Below are 15,364 nucleotides of genomic sequence, written 5' to 3' on the forward strand. Positions count from 1 at the left end.
TTTCAGATAATATTGTCACTGAAACAACTTAAAATCAAAATAGTTTTAAGCAAGAAGTTACTAGGTAGAATCCACGGTGACAAATTTCTCGGTTACATTCACTTGGACACAAAGTTTTCTTAAAACTTTACATTTTCAATAGTTTTTTTTGTTGGTTAGAAAAGTACGTGTCCGTGAATGCTAAACCTAATTTTATTGTCAATATTCACAGAAATTCATAGCAATGTACACGCAACAAAAAAGTATATGTATATTGTTGGCAATCACTGTTTTAATCTCTTGAGTTTTGTTGTTTTACCCTAAAACCGAACTAACAGGTAACTCTAGTACACGTTTTTGGATTTATCCCAACCTCTAGGTACCGCTTTTGGTAAATGTGCGTGAACCAAGCTTTTGTATTTGTTCCCAGTGGCAGTCCTGGTCTCTATTAAACAAGTTACTACTACACCTGTTTTTTCCTCAGGTGAAAAAGCCTCTGTGGCCACCCAAACCAGCATTATCTTGTCACCTCAAATCGTCGCCATTGCCAGGAATATCGACCCCACTCTTCCCAACAGGTTGTCGCTGTTAGATAGACCGTCCAGTCCAACTGAAAACATGGAAAAACTGTTTCCCATATTGAGAAGGAGTAGGAGCAGAGAAGTGCTGGATGAGCGTATCTCAAATCGAAGTAGGAGCAGGGAAAGACCAGATGAGAAAGCAAAGAAAAGTTTTGCAAGCATCGAGAACCTAGCTCCAGAAGAACCTAAAAAAGAAACAATGGGGTTCTTGAAACGTAACAAAAGTAAAGAGAACTTTGCTTTGGACGATCAGCACAAAGAAGGGTTTAGTTTTTTCAGACGTTTCAAAAGCACAGAAAACTTAACTGAACCTGACTCAACAATACACAAAAAGTTTGATGATAATAACGCTAAAACCTCTAAGTCTACGTTCAAATCGAAATCTCCTTCGTCTAGTTTAGAATCTAAACCAAAACTTGTCAAAAAACGAGAAAAACATCCTGTAGAATCCTTAAAATATCACGCACACCGTAAAACAGTTTCGGTTGAAGAAGAAACACTACTGAAATCGTTGGATGACTGGTACAAAAACATACCCGAAAACATACCCGAAGATCAGTTGTCCAAAGAAGATAAAGCTGTAAAAAAATTAAAGCAGCTTTTCGAAGATGACATGCTGAAATCCAAGCCCATGGCTAAAAAGCCCAAAGAACAACTAGCTATCAGTAAACCTTTACTAAACTCCGTTTTTATGAATCCTCAGCTAATGGATATTATTAGGAATCCTCATTTACCGACGATAGAAACTCAGATGATACGAGACAGCGCATTGGAGGAAGTATGTTCGATGGTGAACGATGATTTTGAAGCTTCTCCTTACATTTCGCGAAAAAAGAACTTTTCGTCTAAGGTAGATTCGGGATTGCACAAAAGTAAGAGCGTGGATGACCTGAATGTGTTTGAAGAGTCTAGAACTGAATCTGAATTAGGTTGGGTGATGTACCGAGCTAATTTGCCTGGTGCTAAATATTCAGCGATTCAACGACCTTCGTATAAAATAATGTCCAGCGATGTTCAACCGTTTGACTCCGTATCCAACCCAAGATATTCGTCCAAATATTATGATAGGAAGTCCCGTTTACAGTACAAACCAAACGAAACCCAAGGGAACGATCTCCCAAAACCAGATATTTACGTAAATTTCGAAAATCTAGATGAAATTATTCGCGACATTCCGAAAAACATATCTGAAAGTGCGCTTACTGACCGACAGAAATTCGCGCTTAAGTTAAAACAAGCTTTGGAAGAAGCTGAACGAAAAAATACCCTTAAAAAACTGAAGAAATCCAGGAAATCAATGAAACAAATGGAGATTAGCGCTCCTACAGTACAATCGGTTCAAAAAAACGCAAAATTAAAAGAGATTCTGCTAAATCCGCGATACAAAACTATAAAGAATGAACCTAGATCCACGTTCTTTGTCGATATAAACAGACACAGCACAGATATCAGTAGTGACATTGGAGAAAGAGCCGAAGCTTCAGAACTAAACCCCACGTTACATTCCAGTAAGTCGTACGACAATATTTCATTCTCGTTTGTGCCGGAGAACAGTCTTCTCAACATGTATTACAGCGAGCAAGCCCGCAAACTGAAAGACCAAACAAGAATAAATTCTGACACTTCATCGTCATTTACAAGTGCCGAGTTTAATTTAGATACAGGTAGAATTAATTTACACCATCAACAACACAATATGACACCAGAAAGTACATTCTCTGAAGACCTTCTCTACAATGATACATTTGCTAAGGCCAAGCACAAGGAGAAATCAAAAGAGAAACAGTGGCAAAGCGTACCTAATCTTTATAGACACTCAAGCCATATAGGGGAATCTAATTTTGATTATGAACATAGTAATGATCCTAAGATTGAAGAGGTTCCAAATAGACATGAAGATGATCTTAATAAGAAGAATATGGAAGCTCAAATGCATAGTAACGACCCTAAGATTAAAGAAATTTCAACTAAGCATGAGGATGATCTTAAGATGCATATGGAGGATCAAGCGTATTGTGACGATCCTAAGATTAAAGAGGTATCAAAGAAATATGAAGATGATCCTAAGATGAAGAACATCGAAGTTCATGAGCTTAGAAGAAGCTTACGAAAGCCGAAGTTTAAAATTAGGGAAGATGTTAAATACCAAGTTGGAAATATTGTTGCTGCGTTTGATACAAAAGAATGTGAGGCTCAAAAGATTGAAAATATACAGGCTAACGAGGAAAAAGTTAAAGATACTTTTTCTGTTGATTTTCTTCATGAATTTCTAGAGAAGGAAAAATCATTCTCAAGTTCTGAATTGAAAGACTTGGAAACTCCTATAGAAAACTCTACTGATTCTAATAAAAGAATAAGCGATGAAGAATCAGTTGTTAAACCTGCAAAGATAGAAACGCATGATACTATTACTCGTCCTGATACTGTTGATTCAATTCATTTAAGAAGAAGTTTTCAAGAAGACGTTAGGCATTTTACACACCTTCCAAAAAAGATACAAAATTCTATAGAAAATTGGAGACTATCGTATAGAGATAATCACATTGATAAAAATGAACAAGACTTAAATATTTCTACACATGTTAAAGAAGCTTCATCGTCAGATATTCTACCTATGGCTGATATAACAACAGATCATATAGAGAATGATGAAAACTCAAAAGAACTAGATGTGATTGACCTTAAACCAAGTATGGATAACATAGAAAATGTAGAACATGTTGATAAAGAAGATAACTCTAAAGAGATTGTTCGAACTCCAGATGACATTAAAACTGACTTAACAGATACAGTTAATGAAATTATGAGAGATAAGTTTCATACAATTGACACTACAGATATATATAAAGAAGTAGTACACAAAGATGCTTCTTCTGAAGTTGGCGTAGTTTATGCTGAAAAGGTACTTATCCAAGAAAGTGAACCTAGTGCTTCTCACAAGGAAGAATCCTTGGCTACTGATAATTTTGATAAACTGACCAAAATTGTTGATGAAAAACCGACTAAAAACATTGATGATTTATTTGAAATAATTTTCAATTCAAATGAAACCAACGTACAAGATGGTGTAACATCTATTACACAGTCTTGGTCAGTAATTTCTGGATATTCAGAAGATGAAAACTATAAACCTAGCGTAAAAATAGTTGAATTAGAAAATGAAAATTTACATTCACCGCCTGCAGTATCTTTAGACAACCGTATTGAACAACCTGCTGTTAAGGGTAGTGTCGAAGATTTTGATTCTTTACCGCCTCCTCTTCCAACAAGCCCTTGTCCAGTGGATGTTAAATTATCACCATATGATGTCTTAAAGCTACCAGAGCAATCAAAACATGATGAGTATACAGTGACAACTATTGTTGACTCATTAACAACAAGCCCATCCTTGTCAAAAGAGATCCATATATTTGCACCAAAAGTACCTTTACCAAGTACAGATATCGTAGATTCAATGCTTGAGATAGCTGAAGAATCAGTTGATGATAGCATAAATAGAGCTGATGTTAGCTCATATTCAACATATCCATATCAATCTGAAGAAGAAGAGTATACAGGCCAGATTACATCTAACCAACCATTTTATAATAAAGAAGATTATAACTCCACGTTTAAAGAAAACAAATATGGTGTGGTTTCGCCTTTAGATCTTAGGAAAACATATCGAAATCTAGTAAAAGAATATAAAAACAAATTTAACCCAGAAGAAACAAAAGAAGAGAACAGTGATGCTAGTGATATCGAATACCAGGAAGAGTTTATTGATGATTTTTTTAAACCTGTTCAGACTTTTATAGATGAGCCAAATGAAAACATATCACAAGATGATGAACATTCTGACGTATTAATGGACCATCAGCAAAACGAAGCTGAAATCAGTGATAGCATATTACCAGATGAAGAAAATTCCGATGTATTGATCAGAAAAGCTGAAAATCGTATGTCTCAAATTGACCAGGACATGAAGGATATTATGGAAAAATACTTGCATACCAGAGCTTCTTTATTAGTCAAAGAATCTAATGTTAAAACTGAAGAAAACAAGACTAATTTGAAGAAATACGAGAAAGTTGAAAATCTTCCAGACATTCGTGTAGAAAATACTACTACTGAAGTTGTTGCAACAAATAAAGACGAACCTGAAGAAATTTTGTCTTTAGAGGATTTATCATTTATCGCAGAAATGCGGGAGAAATATGCTTCCTCTCCTCCTGCCTCGCCAACATCACCAGTGGAAGTAAGGAAGCATAACGTTCCAACGGGTGAAGGACTTAAAGAGAAGCTTCAAAGTCTCACGCACGATGAATTAAACTTAATAAGTTCATTGAAAATAACTGAAGAATCTAGACCGGTTTCAGAAATTAATGAGAAAGACTTACTAATGATTCAGGAAATGTCTAAAAGGTATAGTGAAAGCGTTTCAAACAGAACTAGCACAGAATCGAACATGGATACTACGATAAAACCAAGTGGCAATGAAGAACGGAAATCTTTACCACCTAGTTTACTACCTCAAGCCAAAAAGTACGAAAACGTAGTTTTCAGAAATTCAAAAGTTCAAAACAAATCAGAACGTCAATCGTTTCCAGCCTCTTTACAAGCAGAATCGAGAGCTTCTAAACGATTATCAGATCTGATGTTCACAGAAACTCTTTTAATACCACATCAAAATGATATAGAATCACCAAAAAGTCCTCTATCACCAAGTTATCAATTTAAAGTAATACCTAATGCCAAAGAACGATCACAACCATTCACTGTAACATCTGCTGTGAGTGTATCTAGTTTCACCTCGAATTCACAAAAAACAAGTTCATTAAATACTAAAGATGGTAAACTTAGTGATTCGGTTCAAAGGTCTTCTGTTAATTTTAAAGAAACTATCTTTGTACCTGAAGAAATATCTCGAGAAACAGCCAGTCCTGCATCGCCCAACAGTAAAAACAGTTACAAAGAGACTATATTTGTTCCAAATCAAACAGAATCTCCACGGAATCTTATTCAAATCGCCAAACCAAAACCCTTACCAGCACGCCGATTTAAAGATCCGCCTGTTCCACCTCAGAAATTCCCTCCGAAACCGACAAGTCGTCACACTGACAGTGCTGTCACGAAACTTCATAATTTCGGTCCTAGAATGAAGTCGGAAGAAAATTTCAGTGAAAACGCCGTTAAAGAGACGGATTTGAAACTAGAACAGGGTCCTAGAAAGGATTTGTTTGAAGAATCGAAACATAGTGAAAAGCCCCAGTTGTTAAGTGAAGAAAACAAAATCAAATCAGTCGAGCCAGAACTCGAGAAAACACGGGTTATGGTAATGGAAGGTAACTCTTCGAAGGGTCGTTTGGAAGACGCTAATTTGCCAGGTGCCACGTCTTCTAAAACTATTGTGGTATCCACTAAAACCGAGCAATTGGACCTGACTAATATCCCACCTGCGGCTGGTTTAGACGACGACGTTGAGGAAATATCTAGACCGAATTCCTCAGACGCGTCCACTCTCAATTTATTTAAAATCGACTCAGAATCGTCTTGCGAATCTTACTTAGACCTCTTCAAGAGCAAAGAGAGCAAGGATTTCGACACACTTCGAGGTAAAAAGCATTTTGTATCGGGCATCGCAGCCGGGTTTACGCTGATGACCGAAGACCCAAGCGATTCATTTACCGATGAAAAAATTGCGGATTTCCCAAGCATGCCGAAAGTTGTGGATTTCGTCCCTATAGACGACAATACCACACCATACTTTACCAAGCCCGAAACAGCAAAAAACTACGATACTCTTGAACGCGAAAAAACGTTTCACGTTTTGGGCCAGGCAGCTGAAATTAGTAAAAATACAAACAAAGAAGAAACGAATAATCCAGAGGATATGACAAAGAGATTGAAAAAAGACGATTTGGCAGAATCTTTGGAGGTTTTAGCGAAAAGATCGTCGAGTAGTCACACTCAAATTAGGAGCAGTCGATCGAGTTTCAACCAGGCGAAAAAGTTGTTTGAAGCTTTGGCCGAGGCGAATAAAGATGAGAGTCCAAGAACAGCGGCCGAATTAAGAAATATTCGCAGTGTTACGAGGGAGACCAAGAGTTTTCATCAAATGTAATTGTTAGTAAAATGGGATGTAGCATTGTATACAGTATTATATTTCGTATAGACATATACCTATGTACGATTGATATTTCGAATGGTTTCATAATCATCTTCAAAGTAAACATAATCATGTTGTTTTTTTTAGTGAATCTTTGTAAAATTTATATATAGATTTATTAGAATAAAAAATATTATCAGCCTGTATGTTGTTTAATTAGTATCTCTTGCTATTGTTTATAGAGAAGACGATATTAGTAAAATATCTAAATCGATATCCATAGATGATTTCAATATCAAGATATATAAAACCAATTCTGAGTTCCAAAAAAATATATTCCAATCTTCATTATGCCTATTAAATTCAATTCACTAATATAATTATTGAATAAATAATTTTGCAATAGACGATATTTAAAATTACCTACTTTTAATGAATACTTATTATTTTTTTTCATACTTCAATCAAATCAAAGATTGAATCTTTTTGCAGTTCAAATTTTATCATAAAATCCAATCTGAGGAAGTAATAAGAGCACAGCAAATAACACAGATCACTTACATCAGATTTTATTAGAAACTCAAAAATAAATACGACTTAAACGCTCTAGGCTGGATCATTTGTATTACAAGAAAAAATCTTGAATAAGTCAAGGAAGATTTCGACAGACGACATCCAAAAAGTGACAGAAAATATAATTTACTTGTGAATTAAAATGACAGTCCGAACTGTGACAATGACAGTCCGAACTGTCATTGTCATGCATCCTTTTGTTAAACAGATTTTAGATACAGTCGGTCTAACAATAGAACGGTCATCATCATGGTCTACATTCTAATTCAAAAGTTTTCTTCTTCTATTTTTGGATGTCTTCTGTGTTTCGTCCATAAGTGGTGTTGATATTTATTCTAGCTAATCACGAGCAAGTATCAATTCGTCCAACAAGTTTTCCCACAGATGATCTCAATTTACGAAGAAAGAACGTCGTATTAAGCAGACAAAATAGCCGACAATCAGTTAAGTCGCTGATTGAATCGATCGAGAACCAAGGAAAACCCGTACCAAAAAGCAGTAAGTTCGATCAACCAAATCAATTCTCTCTTTGTTCAGTACGTCTTATTGTACTGAACACCATTGACTGTACTCTTCATACACAGGACCGTGTTTACTTTCATAGATACTGTCATAACCTTAAAAAAATAATATCTTTTTAGTTACCTATACTACAGCATTTTTTTTTTGTATTCTAGGTTTGTCCACAGTAAGCAGAAGTAGTTCAGCCTCTTCCCTAAATTCGTTGGCATCAGACATCCGGAACCCTTCCAGTCCTTCAATACTGACCACGCCCTCGCCGGGAAGTCCTCTGAGAACATCATCTGATTGGCCGGATGTTGCCCCTACCCCAGTAACGCAGATTAAAACGCCGTTAAAAGAGCAACAACCGAACAAGATAAATAATTGGAGCAAGGGTGTTATTGGTGGTAAGTAAATAAGTAAATGTTTTATTATTTGAACAGGCCTGGTCATCCTAAATCTGTGGTGTGGATTTTAAAGTGTAAAATAATGACGAGATATCTTATTAGCCAGTGGTCACCATGGAATTTAGAGCACTGTACAGGGTATTTCTGTTTTACAGGGTTTCTCATTTATGAGTAGAGATACAAAGATGCGGTTCTTGCATCACTGTGCTACTTTTTGTGAAACTAAAGATGAAATACAGATTTTTTCTAGCCTTCTTAGTCCCTGAAATACAGGGCGAATTTTAAAATGTTTTATTTTTCGACGATTTTTGTATCTTGGTTATCTTATAACTTATCGAAAATGTGAAAACTGCGTCCTGTAGTACATAGATTTTTCGCTGGGAGCTATCATTTTCGGAAAAATAAGTTTGAGTCATATTTCAAGAATGACAGCTCCCAGCAAAAACTAGTTACGTCACTGAATTTTACGTGAAAACCTATATGGGACTCATTTTCATCTTTTTGATAAGTTATAAGATAACCGAGATACGAGGAGAGGCGAAAAATGTTAAGCAGGTTAGGACAAATCTGTGTGTAGCATCTGTAGTTTCATAAAAAAAATGTAGACGTATTGTGAAAACCGCATCTTGTGAAACCCTGCAAACACACGAAAATGGGAGAACTTGTAAAAATATACAAAGTCTTCTAAAAAAAAAGTTGGTTAAATACCTTCTAACAATCAAACATGCAAATGGACTTGATTCTGAAAAGCTTGTTAAAACCATTGTTGATTTTTTTTGTTGTAGATGGTTTGGCGAAACCAGATCTAGTCAAGACAAAATCTGACGATAATTACAGAGAGTCGATCCTACAAAAAGGAATTGATTTCTCTAGAAGGAACAGCTACTCCGATCTAAGTAAGCATTCAGAAATTAAAGTCGTATAGTAACCAAATATTTTCTACGCTTCTTCATTTCCAAACAATCCCTACATATTTAAGGTACGTCTACTGGATCTGTGTCTATGAAAGGAATTCGGATAAAAAACATTTAAATAATCAGCAATATATTTTATAAATCGCTACGTGAATAGAAACGGCAGAGAGTCCACGTGGAATTGACGAGTATGTCACCGCAAAACACTCCGCCCACTAATTTCATTGACTACTTGCAAATTTGTCGAATTTTTATTGATGGGACGCGTCGTCTATTTTTTGCGAGAAACATCGAGAGAATATCGTTTCCCCCCTTACAGATGCCCCGTAGCTACAGAACGGATAGACGTACTGTAACAGAATGTGGGATTATCTACAAACTGTTTCTGAAGACGCATAGAAACTATAGACACAATTTTGTAATGCCATTTAAAAAAAATAAAACTTTATTATATTCTCTTTGTCAGACACAACAAAAATATTTTTCTAGGTGAGCGCAAAGATCCGCTAAACAGTTTGGTTAAGAACGGGGGTTCCAAACGCAACGCCTTGTTGAAATGGTGCCAGAATAAGACTGTAGGTTATCGCAACATCGACATCACCAACTTCAGTAGCAGTTGGAACGATGGCTTGGCCTTATGTGCCCTTTTGCACACTTACCTGCCCGACAAAATCCCCTACGATTCGTTGACGCCTCAGGAAAAACGGAGAAATTTTTCGTTGGCTTTTTCTGCGGCAGAGAGTGTGGGCATACCTACCACTTTGGTAAGTTAACAAGGAAATACCAAACAAATTGGAAATTTTGAGATAGTTAGCCGCTATCTTGAGCGAAGTTTTTTTTTACTTGAAATCACTTATAAAAAACAACAAAACATATATGGAAGCCTCCTCAAACACAAAATCATAAAAAAATTTCTGCGGAAATGCATAATTCTCTTTTTCCGACTTTAGAATAACTAAAATCAGTTGAATCATGAAAGTGTTCCTGCTTTACATTCTAAACACTTTTCTTGTGTAGGTATGAACTTAACCTAGTAAATACTGTAATTTAGATATCAATACCATACCGAGAAAAAAAAACGAAAATAAATAAAAATGAACCAACAAACCAAACCAAAACAAACCTAACCAAAACACGCTGTAAGCTAAAACGTGTCTGTTTACGAATTCCAACTGCCTAGTACTTTTCAAATTTTGATATATTTTACAGTATTATATCAATAAATAAAAATGGTACACTTCCGCAAGAAGTTTTTTTGCGAGTCTATGTTTAGAAAAATTTCTAGAATGAAAAGCAGAAACGTTTTTTCATGTAACTGATTTCGGCTATTCTAAAGTTGAAAAACTGAAAATTATGCATTTCCGCTGAAAAATTTTTGTGACGTACTATTCAAATAGGCTTCCAAATTAGTGACGGGCAAAACTGTTATTTTTAGATAACACTTGAAACTGTTATAGTGATTTATAAAAAACAGCTTAAAATAACAGCTTAAAAATAACAGGTTATTTTATTGCTAAATATCTGAAAGAGTATGAGGCGGTCACCGCCAGGCGTATTAACGCAGTTGCAAATTGCAACAATGACGTGCTCGGTGGTAGTATTTCCAGGGTGTCAAAACATTACTAAATATTGATTGCTATCTAAAATACCTCTCTAAAAACGATGGTAGTTGCGATATAAAGAAGCCAAAATTCCGCCACTCGTCTATACCTATACATTCCGATCTACCTACGCCCTGCACCTCGATCCGCGTAGATCCCGAATTGAGTAACAGTGTACAGGGTGCATCTCACTCGACGGGCGAGAAGCTCTTAGTTATGATTTTACCATTTGCGGTCAAAAAATAGCAATATAAGAAAATGTGTAGTATATTCTTCATAAGTAAACCAACTACATACTAGAGTTCGAATTTATTTTACACTTAAACTAGCGTGTACCCGCGACTTCGTTCGCGTCGAATTAATAATTTCTAATGGTGATGATAAAGCAAAACAAGAATTTCTATTAACATACAGACTAGATAAAATTTTCTCACATGTGCCAAAAATAAGCTTTAAACATCGAGCAGTTTAAGCAGAATCGTGGTTAATCAATTACTCAACTTTTGGGAACACCCTGTATGATTTTTGAAAAAATTTCAAAATATGTAAAAAAACAAAATAAGTTATGCGTGTCCAGGCGTTTTCCCGAAAGACTAACCGTTTTTTAAATAACAAATATTGTAATATTTGAGGGGCGTTTTCACCCTGTTGGAATTTGAGATTCGAGAAACCCCTCCTTATCGAACCTCTACACCCCACAGTCAATCCGTTTGCCAAAAATCAGCTTTAAACGTCAAGCAGAATCGCGATTACTCATTGGTCATATTTTATGAAACACCCTGTATACATTTATAAAAAATCTTAAAATATGTAAAACAACAAAATAAAATATACGTGTTTAAGAGTTTTTTCGAAAAACTCACCGGGTTTTAAATAAAAAATATTTTAATATTTGAGGGATAGTTTCACCCCCTTAGAATTCGAGTTTCGAAAAATCCCTTCTTATCGAACCTCTACACCCTAATGTCAATCCGTTTTCCAAAAATCAGCTTTTTACGTCAAGGGCTTTAAGCAGGATCGTGATTAATCAATGACCAGATTTTTCAAAACACCCTGTATACATTTTTAAAAAATCTTAAAATATTCTGAAAATTTTTCAGAATAAATAAATAGGTACCTAAATATTGAAACTTAATAAGTAAGTACTGAAACATACAGCGGCCATAATATCTCGACCTCCGCCCGTTATGCTCGTAACAGGTTGAAAAACAATGTACTATCTAAAACAACTGATGCGTTATTCTCCAAACTGTTTCGAACCTCCATCGGCAATCGACCGATACAGCAGCGTTCCTTTCCCACTCCGATTATCTCGACCACCGTCCTGTTATGCTCGTAACAGGTTGAAAAACAACGTATCTAAAATGACTGCTTCTCCAACCCGTTGCGAGCCTCCATCGACAATCGACCGATGCAGCAGCGTTCCTTTCCCACTCCTGTTATCTCGACCGCCAGGCGTTATGCCCGCAACTGTTTCAAAAACCTGCTTCTTTTATATCCTATTATTTTTAAGCTGTTGCAAACCCAATACGACCATCGACGGTATCGACCGAAGCAGCTACGTTCGCCGTAGCGCATTCCCCACTCCGTTGTCCGTTGTCTCGCCGCCTGTATCGATGGTTGACGAAATAACATGTTTTCCATCCATACTAGTTGTTTTTTGGAATTGCTTCGAGCAGCATAGAATTTCGTGACGGTGCAGAGCGCCAACTTCGATTTTCGTTTCACGAGCGGCCGATCTCTACGTGTCGTTATTTTATATCTGTTATTTTTTAGAAGTAGTAACGGTTGCGTTATGTTATTTATAAATAATTGTTATGAAATAACAGATAGTTAAATAACAACCCATCACTACAGACAATATTTTTCTTTTTTTTTCAGAATATCACGGACATGATTCAACTGGAACGTCCAGACTGGCAGCAAGTGATGTCATACGTGACAGCTATCTACAAACACTTCGAAATCTAAAAAGAAAACGTATTCCTGTTTTATATAAAAGTGTTTTTCTCGCATTTACCCCTATTGCTGTGATAACGATCAAAATTTGATGAAAGGTACGTCATATTTTTGACGGTTGCCTAAACCGAATCGTGACGAATTTTGACTTTTAGATGGCATTTTACTGTCGGTATAAAGATTGATATATTTTGTATGGCTTTTCAATTTTTATCTCTATATAGTGCGGCGATTCTAGTCAAAGTAGCATCGATTATAAATATTTAATTTTGACAATAACGAAAAAAAAACGGTTTTTATTTTTTATTTCTGTAGAAATATTGTATTATGATTGTTTTTTGATAAGAGGTGCGGCGTTGTCTATTCAAAGAACAAAAAACATATAAATGTATAGATCATACCAAATAAACTTATGGTCACGTGGTTAAACTTGACCGGCACAGCGTTGCCGACTTTTACATATATTCTTTTAATCAAAATTTAGGAAACAAAGATGAATTAATTATAAATATATAAACAGTTATTTACATGAACAAAAGTCACCTCCTTAAAAGCACTTAAAGAACATACAACCAAAAAAAAATTTGGTGCATAGGTACATCAGAAATATTATGAAAAGTTTTTTTTTAATTTTACCACCCTGTACCTAAAGTTCTTTTCTTAGAATAGGTTCATGAATCGCCCCCTTAAATATTAACATGTTATTGGAACACCCTGTATATTGTAAACAATATATTATATCTTTAAAGCTTCATTCAGAACCTCGCAATTAGTAGAAAAAATTAGTGGTTTCAATTAGCGTAGAAATGTATTCCTCTAATTTGAATGTAAGCATTCAGAACGTTAAAATTAGTGGTAGGAATTTTCAGTTAGGGGAAAAAGTTAACATACTTTGACTTTTTCACTAATTACACTTCAAAATTTGCGAAGAATTTCATTTTGGCCTTTGATTATCATCCGCCAAGAGAAAATGTGGTTAGAAACCAAAAGTTTATTGTTCTATAAGATAAATATTAGGCTTTCTCTATGGATACAACTGATTACTGCAAGCTGTTGCTAGGATATTTTATTAATTTTAATTGTGTTTTTTAGACATTGTGAACGATCGTAAACTAAAAAGTATAAAGTGTAATTGAAACCACTAATTTATTCCACTAATTGCGAGGTTCGGAATGAGGCTTATATTTGACAAATTGCAAATAGTCAAATTTTAAGTATATTGATTTATATACAGGGGAAATCGAAAAAGGGAAATTTCAAGAATAAATAGATCGAATTTTCCAAAATGTGCATAAACAAAAAGATTCTTAATATATCGTGAAAAAATAACAACCGTTCGATAGATTTTTTATAGTATGTGTCTGTGACTGAATATCACACCTATTTTTCACACCAAACAACTTTTCAATAATTTTACAATAACGTGTTTTAGAATGAAAGAACAAACGTGATATCATATTTTAAAAAATAAAACAAATTCAAGGTCACACTTTAGTCATACATTATTTTGATCACACCAGAGATTTTTTGAAAAAAAATACAACCTAAAAATTTGTTTGAATGAACAAAGAATCAAAGAAAATTTCTACAGAACGTTTTATGTTCTCAATAATAATTATTGGTTTTCAACGTTTTTCAGATATATATCTGTTAATCCCAGTGGGCCGTGCTTTAAAAAAAATGAACGTCTAGGGAATGTCAATTGAGGCTGCACTAACAAATGTCAGCTGTGACAAAACTACATGAGTAATTTCCAACTCATTACACAGCCTTCTATGTTTTTTTTAACATAGCTATTTTATTTTGTAAATCTAATGGCGACCAGAACAATATTTACAGGAAGGTATATACGCAAAGACTGTTTTTTACTAAATATAAGGAATTTAGACATTCAAAATATATATTTCTTGAGCTCACTAAATTTATTAATTAGGATTAGGAACATGCCTAAATATTTTAAGGGTACTCGACTGCATATTTCGTTATTTATTGAATATATATACATACCTACATATATACAGGGTGAATCAATGAAAATTTAGATTACTGATCCGGTCCAGTTATAAAGTAACAGAAGAATATACCAGTAATTAAATAGTCTTTCCAATTTCTCTATAGAAAATCAACAATACAAAATTGTTGGCTCACCTTGTATAAAATATTTGTAACACGAAGGTCGGTGTTTTGTGTGAAGAGTGTTTGATTTTAATTACAATTTTTAATTGAAATTGTGTTGTGAAGTATTCAGATTAATTTTTTTATTTCTTCTTTGTGTGTTGCCTAACACACCAGAACAAAAATGTATACATATGTTTTTAATTCTTTTTCTTTAGATGTTGTGGCCGATTTTCATTTTTTTTTGTTGTTATTTATTATAAGTTACAATTTTTTGTAAGTATGTTGTTTCGTGGAATAATAAAATTTTGAGCATTTTACTTAATTTTGTATTTAATTCTACCTCCGTAAAAAGTAAAAAAAAAGTTTTGGCTCACACTGTATATTCAAATTCAAATTCAAATTTCTTTATTAGACCCCATTAAGTTTTACAGAATAATATTAGTATTAATAAATGTGTGTCTAAAGGGATCGCACCGCGATTAAAAAACCGTATTTGGAGGCGACCCCAAATACAAAATAGAAATAAATTAAATTATAGAAATAAACAAAATTAAAATTATATAAAAAAAGTGAAAATATAATTTTATCAGGGATGAGCGGAGATAAGCAGAGAGGCATATTGAAACAGTTTAAAAAACCGGAA

At 34.6% G+C, this 15,364-nt stretch overlaps 1 protein-coding gene across 4 annotated transcripts in view; it reads left to right on the top strand.

Moving 5' to 3' along the window:
• LOC115881523 (cytospin-A-like) overlaps positions 1 to 15,038 on the top strand; it is a 128,377-nt gene extending 113,339 nt beyond the window's left edge. For 3 of the 4 annotated variants that reach the window (XM_030899044.1, XM_030899043.1, XM_030899045.1), the window contains one exon: positions 464 to 6,852. In XM_030899044.1, coding sequence (XP_030754904.1) covers positions 464 to 6,663 — 6,200 coding nt within the window. In that variant the 3' untranslated portion in view covers positions 6,664 to 6,852. Of the gene's footprint in view, positions 1 to 463; positions 6,853 to 7,560; positions 7,720 to 7,898; positions 8,130 to 8,914; positions 9,026 to 9,532; positions 9,808 to 12,525 lie in introns of those variants that run through there. The other variant, XM_030899046.1, reaches the window with a different exon arrangement.
• Positions 15,039 to 15,364: the final 326 nt, after the last annotated feature.

This window comes from Sitophilus oryzae, unplaced genomic scaffold (genome assembly GCF_002938485.1).
Source record: "Sitophilus oryzae breed Bouriz unplaced genomic scaffold, Soryzae_2.0 scaffold_172_pilon_pilon, whole genome shotgun sequence".
Lineage (NCBI taxonomy): Eukaryota > Metazoa > Arthropoda > Insecta > Coleoptera > Curculionidae > Sitophilus > Sitophilus oryzae.